General features: G+C 39.3%; 1 protein-coding gene across 1 annotated transcript in view; it reads right to left on the bottom strand.

Annotated features, from left to right (window-relative positions):
- Window positions 1-3,634: 3,634 nt before the first annotated feature.
- GABRB3 (gamma-aminobutyric acid type A receptor subunit beta3) overlaps window positions 3,635-11,499 on the bottom strand; it is a 109,320-nt gene continuing 101,455 nt past the window's right edge. The window contains exon 9 of the mRNA XM_072335237.1: window positions 3,635-7,550. Coding sequence (XP_072191338.1) covers window positions 7,200-7,550 — 351 coding nt within the window. The 3' untranslated portion in view covers window positions 3,635-7,199. The remainder of the gene's footprint in view (window positions 7,551-11,499) is intronic.

Below are 11,499 nucleotides of genomic sequence, written 5' to 3'. Positions count from 1 at the left end.
GCAACCTGTCAGCTTCAACTGAAAGACTTTAGTTCAAAATATTATTAATATATGCAAGTGTAAGAATTCCATCTCTTTGCCTTGTTTACATCTCTCTTGTGCGCCTGCCAGATGGAAGCATCGACCACAGCAGCTCCAGCTGCAGAGTACTGTGCAGCAGTGCTGCCATGCACCCAGCTCCTTCTGTTGCTGCTCACAGTTTTCTCTGGAGGTTGGTTTTGCAGCTAGTCAAAGAATTAATATTACAAATGTGTGCTTGGAACTCTGTGTGTGGGCTCTAAATAGCCCTCAGATTGACAGTTTTTTATTTCTGTTGGTTTTAGCTATGGGCTACAACAACTAAGGAAGACTTGGTTGAATGTGCCATGTGAGATGGGACGAATTCAGCAGTGAGATGTCCTCTGCAGTGGTGGGGGAATGAGGGAGATAACTTTGAAGGGCAGAACAGCACACCCAGTGTGTGATTGTTCAGGAAAAAAAACACTTATGGAGAATCCAGCACCTTATAGACACTGAAGGTATCTGCTTGGGATCTGAGGCCTTTCCATGACAGGAATTTCCCCTCCATCTCAGATGTAGTTATATACAGTGCTTTTGTTGGCTCTTTATGCCATAGGATGGTGCCTGAAGCACTTGCTTGAAGGATGCTCTGGGTAATGTCCTAGGGATTTCCATCCCAATCATTCTGCTGCTCAGCCATGAGGAGCCATGAAGAGTACAAGAGCTCTTGGGCTGCCTGCAGTGGAGATTCATAGAATCATAAAATCATTAAAGTTGGAAAAGAACACTAAGATCACCTAGTTCACCTGTCAACCTATCATTCCTGTGTGCTGGTCCCTGCTCCCTCACTTGTTCGTGTATTTTGCACCAGACATCCCCAGAAGAACAAATCCAGAAAGATTTCACCACTGACAATTTTAAATACTTATGCATGTACCTACATTACTGGTGTTCTGGGCTGCAAACTTTTAAGAGTAGCCCTAGGCAGGAAGAATTCTGTACCAAATTAGTTCTGTCCCTGTGGATCAAATGTATAACCTGCAGCAAAATTTGATCCCAGTTGTACAGAGGGAGATACTTAATTGCCTGACAGCCTGTGATTTCCCCTTTTTTATCTTATTTTTCAAAAGATGGGAAAATAGGGTCTCTAGTGGCAGTGCTGGCATCTTAGACGGAGGGAGCGTGAAGCAGCAGTTAGTTGTTAGACTAATACAGCGCCTTATCAGGGAAACAGTTTATAACAAGTAGAATGTGTTGCAGGTTTATCTGTGAGTACAGCTGAGCAAGTCATTGCTTGGCAGCACACAGCTACAGGTTGAAGCTCCTGGTACTCCAGTGGGTGCGGTCAGCCCAGTGCAAGGGAAATGAAAACCATGATCTCTGATACTGGTGAAGGACGGAGAAGATGCCCAGATGTTCAACTGGCTTAATACCTTTAGAAAAAATCCCTATGCTCTGTCCTGGAATTCCAGGTATATGCATATAGAAAACATCAGTACTGGAGAAGATAATGCAAACTCCAAGGTTAGAATATAAACTAAAATGCATTTAAAAACCATATTAGAACAGATAACCTAAAGATTACTGTGATATATCACAGACTCCGAGTACACATGCTGTTTGCATCTGTGCCTCCTGCCAGCTAGGATAAGAGCTATCTTATCTCCAGATATTTGCTGTGAGAGCAATAACATCTGAAAGAAGCCAAGTGCTGGTGGTAAGCTGGGGGATAACTCACAGAGTTTAGCCTAAGGCTCCCTCTGTAGTCCAAGGAGAAAGATCAGTGCCTCCAAAGGGGGACTCAGGGCAGAAACCTGAGCAGCTTTGAGGAAGTCTGTCAGGGGAGGCCAGGTGAAAACTTGCCCTGGGCAGCTTCTTTCTGTATTTTCCTATTTTCTAGAGGAGAAAAATAATAACAATAATAATAATAAAGGAAAACACTATACTGATTTAAACTAGGCTGCACTGGTGGAACAAAAGTATTTAGAAGCAGTACCTTGCAAAAGTTAGGTAAGCTGTCCAAACATATTATCCTTCAGAAATATTATGCTTGCTTAAGCATTAACTGAGGTTCAGTTACTGTACGGTTGATTTTAGGGACAGTGGCTGTTCTTCTTGTACTGTTGCATATTCCACCTGTGTGGATTGTGTTTTCAAGCATAGCAAATGATGTGGTGTGTAGGGTAAGTTGCCGAAAGGCTTGACAAGGTTATGCCAAAGGAAGATGTGTGTCTGACTCCACAGATCATGCCCTCAGAAGTAGGACAAGTAGTTCATTTCATTCAGAAATGAAACACCCAGAATCTGAAATCCTTTTAGAAAAGCTCAGGCCCTGCTTTTGCAGGAGAGATTGACTCTACTTGTGAGAGTTTCTGCCTTTGTTGAGAAAAGATAAATAAATCAGTGAAGCCTTGGGACTCTCTCCACTTTTAGTTTGATTTTCAGCAGTCTGCCTCACCTCTTCCATTAGTAGGTAGTCCTTGTTGTTGTGACTTCTGCCTACAAAACCAACATCTTTGGAAATAGTATTATTAACGACCATGTTTTTTTTGGAGAAAACACACTAATGTACCTAATAAATCCTGTAATAAAATAAAGAGTGTCTCATCAAACAGTACTGATACTATTGGTAATATTTATCAATAAATCAGCTCTGGACTGCAGAATGAAATGTATCACTTTCTGGAAAGCCTAATCACAAAGCTCAGGACATCAGTAATTTTTTCTAATTTTATAGTACGTACCATACTGAAACTGATGCTACTTGTGATCTGGGAAGAGTTGATAGAAATGAGCAGGAAGTTGCTGAAGTCAGGGGGAGTTGACTCTGACAGCCTTGCAATCAAATCAGTAGTGCTGAATATTTCACCTGCTCCTTAAAAGTTGGACTATGTACCATTATCTACTACGAAATTTAAGCAAGCTTCTGACAGCTTGTTCCATCACAAGGCATGGCTAACAGGTTTAAGGAAAACGTGCTTTCCAAATCTCCGTTCATCCTGAGAGGGTTCTTCACAGAATTTTTGTTTTGAGGGAAGGGGTTGGTGAGCTGCTCACAACATGACTCAGAAAAACCCTCTTGGAATCTGCCTGTTTCCTGAACCTTCTAAAATAGCTTACTAACAGCTAGCAATAACAAGTGTGAGGAACACAATTAATAGTCCTGATACAGTTCTCATAGCTGGAGATTTTTTGGTTCCTTTTTACAATATTAATGACTTGATTAATGAAGCAAATAAACAGATCACCAGTGTCTTCTTTTGTCTTCTGAGCAGGTGCAGGTTGCATGTAAAGCAGAGGACAAATTTTCTGCTCATACCAAGTAAACTTGCACGTGGAAGACAGGCTGAGTTGCTATTAAAGATCTTGCCAGGTCAATGGATGCAGTTTTTCCCTCTTCCTTAATCTACCATAGAAAACACTAGGTGATACCATAGTTAAAAGCATAACAATTCTTTTCTTCTAATTGCATGTCAATTTGAAAAAAACTTTCATCTATTTTTCTTCTTTAAATTTGTGTAAGATTAACAATTACATGACATTCAAAACCTAATGAAACATTAAAATTTAGCCAAGCCGTCATCATACTCACTCTATTCCCAGAAAAAAAAAAAAAAAAAAAAGTAAGCAATTAATCTTTAAATCCTTTTTAATGAATGAATATTCATTTATCAATATTTTCATAAAGCATCTCTTCACCATTCCATTTTACTATTCTTTTTTTCCACTGCTGAAGAATACCAAAAATACATAGATGTGCCTTAAGCAAAAAAAGACTGGGCTTTAGTTTATCTTTACAGTGGGATGAAATCAACTTAGAGTTAAATCACAATAATATTTCTACTGCATATTGACCCTTTGGGCTATAACACAAATAGTTCCAGTTGTTTTTTTGTTTTTTTTTCCCTTGCCTTTTACAAACAAATGATGTGTAAATGTTATTTGTAGTTAGTGTGAGTTAGAAATGAGTAAATTAGCTACACAATACATTTCCCTGGTGCAATTTAGTTGGAATTATCATCTTTTAGTCTTAAAGCAACCTATAGTTAAAGTCATGTGTTGCAACTAGCATAAAGTGACAACAGCCAGAAAATGCGAGGTCAAGGCAAACACTGTTCTTAACACACGGCTGTGTGTGTGTCTGTGTGTAAGAAGTGGTGCTGGGACTGGAAGAAGGAAATTGGCAAAAAAAAGGCACAAAAAATGTGTGTTAAGGATGAAGTGTTAACCTTAAGTGAGAATTTCCTGGCTTTTTTCAAGTGCAACCAAGACTTCAGTCTGTTCACAGTCCAAGCTGCTTGCGCCCCATGGAGCTCAGCTGAGCTGACAGATATGGAATCACATGAAAACCCGAAATGTGCAACTACTCACGTTTTTGCAATGAGAGGGAAGGTGGGAAGTAGTTTCCTGAAGGGGGCTACAGTAAGACACTGCTCTCCAGTTGTGCAAGGGGGAAGAGGCTCAGAGACTCAGCTCTCTTTCCCATGTAGGGTGCTGAAAATGTACATTTCCTCTTTACTGAGATCAGTCTGTAATTTGTCCATCTACATAAAAATCCTGACTGAAGCCTCTGAAGCTTCTACAGAATATGGAGTACATATTTACATCACAAATTAAAGCTCTTTTTGGTTGTGATAGAGCCCTGCCTGATCAGAACTGGAGCTCAAAGAAAGGAGAGAACAATGACTAAATCCTGAGGGTAGGACCACTCTCTTCTTGAATTCCATTTTTCAGAATAGGTGTTTAGGTCACTAAGAAAAGGACTTGCTCTAAGATCTTTTGTTAGGGTAACTTTTCCAAAGCAAAGCCTACCATTTTTATGTTTTATTAAGATCGCATTTTTTGTTTAATTATATTTTGCTATTAAGGTAAAAGTTTGGGAGATATTATCAGTGAATCTACTAAATATGTATTTGGGAAGGTGCTAATTGTTTTATTACTTTGACAGTAATGATGACAACACGCTCTACAATCCCTTTGCAGTTAGAAGAAATATCAGCTCATAATATGTTGCAGCTTAGCAATGGGAGCTCATACTGAGGAGCTGTTGAAAAACAAGTTTTTCTACTCCAGCTACACAGTTTCCTTCAAGGCTTCTCATATCACTCAGTTATTTGCAGCTGCAGTGCTTAAGAGCTGCAGTTACAGCCAGTTTGTGCCACTGCCAAGGATGCAGCAGGGCTGCAGTACGGTCCTGCAGGCAAAGGCAGGGCAATGGGGATTGCACTGCGGCTCTGCCTCAAGGCAGTTGTAGGAACATGTTGTTATTCAGTGAGAAGCCCCGAGAATGAGACTGCAACTTAGGCTTCTTTGCACCCTGCCTATGCAGCAGTCCAGCAAAGTTTCTCAGCTCAGTTGCAGAGTCAAGGGTGGAAACAGCAACAGAATGTACATGGTAGCAGCACGAGTGTTCTACTCACATGTAATCCAAGTACCACTGAGAACACCAATCATTACAGAACCGTGACCTTCTCATCATCTTCCCATCTTGGTGCTTTAATCTTGGTAGATGCATATCCACGGTTTTCTCCCATAGATGTCCCTAGCTAACACTCAAAGCTCTCTCTTTGACAACATTTCCCATTGATTTCCAGGAATCCTGCACGTAGAGTACATGGCCATGCCTAAATTCTTGTTTTAATCTACTTATGCTACTGCACTTGTTGGTAGTTGTGAATGTACATGATAGAAACATTGCTTACAAAAAATATATCTTCTTTTCTTTAAAAAGGTTGCTCTGATAAGTAACAAATTACGTTTACAGATCTGAAATTGGCATACCTTGATGACTACAATCTACTAGACTGAAAAAAGTTGGAAACCTGCTTAGGGAATGAATGTGAATGAAAACCAAAGTGCTCGTATTTGCGTGAAGGGTGAGTCTGAACACAATCAATCCTAAAACAAAACATACTTTTTGCTGTCTTTTGTGATCTGTGACTGCAGGACATGAGCTTCATAAGCATAGATGTATATACTTTAAGTATATAAGTAAAATATGAAAATACTCCATTATTGAATCAAAGTATCGGAAGTGCTCTATTTGCTCAATTCTAGAGAATAAAAAGTTGTAACATCACAGAAACAAAAATATGACATAGCATGCAGTCACAATAGCAAGAACAGGAAAGAAAAACATTGAGAAAATATACTTATATGCATATTATGCAAATATATTTTACATTAACATACAATGTTATAAGAATGTTAAACAATGTGAACGCATATTTAAAAAATGCTACAGCTAGGTGGTTTCATGTTGAAGTAGCAAATAACCTGAGACATCTTCTATGCTTTCACTGGAATAACAATCTTTTAATCTACAGCAGATGTAGAACACATTGACAGTAGTTGAAATCTCAGCTACATTACACTAAAAATGTGCTGTTCTCTTTCAAAATGACATGGCAGCTGGAACCAGTCCAAGGGGAGGAAAATGTGCTGCACATTTACAGTACTTACAAAAGATTCTTTTCACTGTTGATGGACATTTAAAATGCTTGTTTGAAATATTACGAACATTTATACATCTCCAAAGACCTACAGCAACGCTCGTATGGTCAGCTTGCTTACTGCAGAAGAGAAAGCAAAAGACCATTAAAAACAATGACCGTTCATGAGTGGGAAAAATGTGTTAGGTCATACAAAACCAAGAAATTTTAGCAAAGAGAAACGAGTTTGGCTTGATGAAATTGTTGTTCATGGTTCTGCAATACAAACAACTTACTTTAAACTTACCAGTGTAATTCTATCACTTTATGATTAGTGTGTATGGCAGCATTTACAAACAATGTTACTAAATACTGACTTTATACACCATTACAGCTGTTTGAAAATTTCTATGACCATCAAAGTTTTGAAGTGATAATATACAACACTTACGTTCTCAAGGCTTGCTTTGGCTGACACCTGCCTTTCAAATTAAAAAGTTCCTCAGAAGTGCAATTCTATGTTACATTGTCCATGACCTCAGAATGAACGTGTACACGTATGTGTGCATACATATACTTTTGCTCTTCAGTGTGTGTTCATATATACACACGATTCTTTGCTGTACGTATCCACACATACATGAGTATTCTCTACATTGTAAAAGTTCATATATATATATATATATTTACATATAAATATATATAAACTCTGCAGGCAAGTAGTACTTCACTTGTTATAATTGAAGTCCTTTAAAAAAGTTCAGTCACTCAGTTAACATAGTATAGCCAGTAAATTAAGTTGAAAAGAGAAAATGTGAACGGAAACACCATTCTTGACCATCTGTCGATGGCATTCACATCTGTTAGATCAGGAATTTTTATCTTCAGTTGTGAAGACCTCCTTCGTAAATGGCCCCTCTTGCTGTGGGAGCCTGTTCTGTCTGATGAACGCCTTCCAAGGCTTTCACGATGTGAGCTTTGTTTTCTGTACTGGATTCCTGAGTTGTCAAAGGATATCGTTGAATTTCTGGCATCCGTAACGCTGGTTGTGACCTCGTTGCTTGCGACCTCATTGTGAATTTCAAGAGATGTTAGCAGAATGTTTCCATGGGTGTCCACCTACAGGGCGAAAGTGGGAATTTACATTGTTACAAAAGATTTGACATATAATAGCAAAGAGTGGGTGAGTATACATCTCCAAAATCATATGTACTTTCAGAAAGTAATATTCATGTTAAACATGATAATATTAGGGGGAAAAAATAGAATATTCAGCTGCTTTAATTGAGAGAGGTACTTACATACATTTACAAGCAGGGTTATCATACTACCAACTTCTAGTATAAAATCACATTTGGCAAAAGCAATTGTTTTCCTCTCCATCTAAATTAGCTGTGCTTTAAAGAATGGAGTATTTCAGTGAAATCTCTGTGTTGCTGGCAGTGGGAAGAGAAGTTAAGGAGGGAATCTCTATCTATGACAACAGGAAATTAATTAAAACTAAGAAAGCTCTTTTTTTTTTTTTTTTTTTTTTTTTTTTTTTTTTTTTTTCATAGGAGCACCTCTCCTATGAAGAAAGGTTGGGGGATCTGGGCTTGTTTAGCTCAGAGAAGAGAAGGCTCTAGGGAGACCTCATTGTGGCCTTCCAGTACTTAAAGGGAGCATAAAAACAGAAGGGGGAAAGACTGTTTATGAGGATGGATAAAGATAGGACAAGGGGGAATGGTTTTAAACTGAGACGGGGGAGGTTCAGGTTAGACATTAGGGGGAAGTTTCTCACACATAGGGTGGTGACACACTGGAACAGGTCACCCAATAAGGCTGTGGATGCCCCATCCCTGGAGGCATTCAAGGTCAGGCTGGATGTGGCTCAGGGCAGCCTGGTCTGGTGGTTGGCGACCCTGCAGGTAGCAGGGGGGATGAGACTAGTTGATCTTTGAGGTCCTTTTCAATCCAGGCCATTCTTTGATTCTGTGATTCTATTCAGGCTTTAGAAATAAAAGCAAAGTGCAGGGGAAATCACAATAAGCCATGTCCAGCTGAACTCCTCGTATGTTGGATTCACACACCTTTTTTACAGCTTTTCTCTTAAACTTTTCCTTCCATACACATTTTCCTGATTTTGTAATGATGGCAATGCATAATTAAATATATATTTTTTCCAGTTGGATAAGTAAGTGATCTTAAATAGGAATAACACTACTAAACAGAGGAAACAAGTGGCACTCCTCCCTCCAGCCTTCATCTCCAGCAGGAGGTGAGCATAGGGCTGAACACATATGAGGAACATGATGCCATTACAGGAAATAAGAAGATTCAGATCCTTTTTTGGCCTTAGTAAAATCTGGGCTTGATTCTACAGCACCCTTCAAGTAACAACAGAGTTGGGTATAGATCCCTCTGTCCAAAAAACTTTGATTTCCCAGGAGTGGGACTGACAGAAAGTCCCGAGTGATGACATATCAGGTAGCATTTGGTTGCTTCAGTGGTGGGGCACTGCAACCCTTTGCGCCATGCCCTGCATACTGGAGGACAGACGGAGAACAAAGCTGATGCAGGGGCCAGCTCCAACTTCCTACCAGCTTCTGGGAAAGGAAATAAACTGCTCGCTATAAGATAAATGCTTTGTGCTGAGTACTTTCAACTAGTTAACACTTGTGTGACTGATCAACGAATGCAGTTTCTTTCCCAATTCAAGAATAAATTGTTACACATGGCATACACAGGATAATTTCCAGACATATTTGCACAATTTATTCAGCTACAGTTCAGCCTGTGATTTTTTTCATTACTACCTATTTCTAAATTGCCACCTGATTTAGCTAGGTGAACTGCGTGGCACAGCTGAACATCTCATCCTGGAAGCATCAGTATAAAAGCAGTTCAGATTCCAAGTCTGCTGGAAGCTTTGTGTGATTCAGAAAAAACATGCACTGCTATGTGTCTGTCCCTATGCATTTAGTTTTTTTCAATCCTGTTCAAATTTTGGAAAATTGATATTTCTTTCATCAGTTATAGATATACATCCTATCTTTTCTCTGGGAAACATATGTATAGTCATATTTACATACTAATAATTCTTTGACAAGCTTCTTGCAAATGGAAAAAAAAAAAACAAAACACCAAAACAAAAACAAAAACAAAAACAAAAAAAACAACAACCCACATAATGCAATGAACAGCACATAGGTAAGAAGAAACAAAAAATCCTAGGGTATCCAACACATCCTGCTGTTGTAGGCAACAGTGCATAATGCTGATGAGTGCCTATAAATAAAAGCGAACAATGTGAAACAGAACCATGAGGTGGAGAAGCCTCAGTGGTGATTAACAATTTATTTTTCCCCTGGCAGAAACCTGCTGGGTAGAAAAGTATGGGCTTGAGGTTTCTAGAAATGAGTACGTGCTATTGAGCAGGATCTGCAGCTGGGGAATACATGCAGCTGTACAATACAGCCATGGACACCATCACTACTTAGAGTGATCTCTGATAGTCACGGATTCAGTCTACATTGCATTGTTTGTTTTTTTCCCCACAGTCAGTACAAATTATGATCAGGATTTATAATACCATTGTGCAAAACATCCCTACAATTTGCAACTTCCTTATGAAGCTTAAAATTACATCTCTCATCCAAGCCTCTACTCAGTACATGTCACACCCTTTCCCATCTCCTCCCAGACTTTGACAAACACTACTTAAAGTTCCTTCAACTTCCTCAAAATGCCTCAGCAAGGAGTGTTTTACAGGGCCCCCCTCTGGACATTCTGCCTTCTCTTTGAAGTCTCTGCTCCCTTTTCTGTCTGCCACCTGCATATATGGAGACATTATCTAGTCCATAGGTGCTTTGCCTTTCCACTGAGACCTAGACTGTTTTAAGTGAGGCGTCAGCTTGTACTCTGGAGGGTGTATCTCCAGTCTTCTCCTACACAGGGGAAGTATTAATTTGATTCCACTTATTTCATTACACTGCACAGCCTGCTTCATCTTATCTGCCAACCCTGAATGCACCCCTAATGGAATTTCTGCCTCTGATCTCCCAGTGATACTAACACTTTTCACTGTTAGTCACTGCATCTATAAATCAAACCAGAGAGGTGGTCAGGAAAGTAGCAACACTGATATAAAAGCTTTGTCTGAGCACAGAGTTACACCCTATGAAGTTGAAGGACAACATATATTTTCTGAAAATGTCCAAAAAACGTTTTTGGAAACAGTTGTGAATTGCATCTCTTTGTTAGTAGAGTGAGATAAGCAAGCCAAACTCAAGGAAAGAGCAAATGGAGAGCTTTGCAGAAACTGAAATCTGATATGCTTGAGACCTGTTCCTGCAAACTGTATTGATTTCTTTTGAGGTTTTGGATAAACCTTCAAACTCTCAATAAAGTTACAGCACTATACCCTAATACTTTGTGGCAGTCTTAAGGTGATCTTGCAAAGTAGGAACACATAATATATGCAACACATTAAAAAGTATTAGCACATAAACATGACTTCTGAGTGATCTGAGTGATGATCTAAACGACTTTGACAAATGTACAGAAGCACTCTCAAGGAATTGAAAAGCACAGTGACAGGCTACCCTGCACAAGTTGACTCAGATTTCTTTGAATATGCATGTAAGGAAAAGTCCCACATGAGTGCACACAAGTGTGGCGCAGCGGTTCAAAGGAAACTATTACTCTAGGTACAGATACAGATTATGTAAAGCAGATGAACTGATTACAGACAAGTCTACACATGACAAACAAGATCAACATCTTTGATAAAACCTATGTTTTAGTCCTCATGAGCCTTATTAGATTTTATGACCTGGCTCAGAAATTTCACAGCATGTGCACTGGAAGTTCTCCTCAAAGTGTTTGCCTCCAAAAAACAAGCTTTGCTCCTGAACACTGTTATTAATCGGAGGTGACAACATTTGGCCAATTTCTCTTGCTCCTTATGATCCTATTTTAACCTAAAGATTTCTCTTTCTTGTCCTCTCTGGGGCCCCCAGGTCTCCTGTGATATCTTTTCTGCCTGAACTCTTTTCCCGTCTGCATTCCTGCATTCCCATCTCATTCC

This window comes from Excalfactoria chinensis, chromosome 1 (genome assembly GCF_039878825.1).
Source record: "Excalfactoria chinensis isolate bCotChi1 chromosome 1, bCotChi1.hap2, whole genome shotgun sequence".
Lineage (NCBI taxonomy): Eukaryota > Metazoa > Chordata > Aves > Galliformes > Phasianidae > Excalfactoria > Excalfactoria chinensis.
The sequence above is the reverse complement of the archived record's forward strand: the minus strand, read 5'-3'. Positions and strand labels throughout refer to the sequence as shown.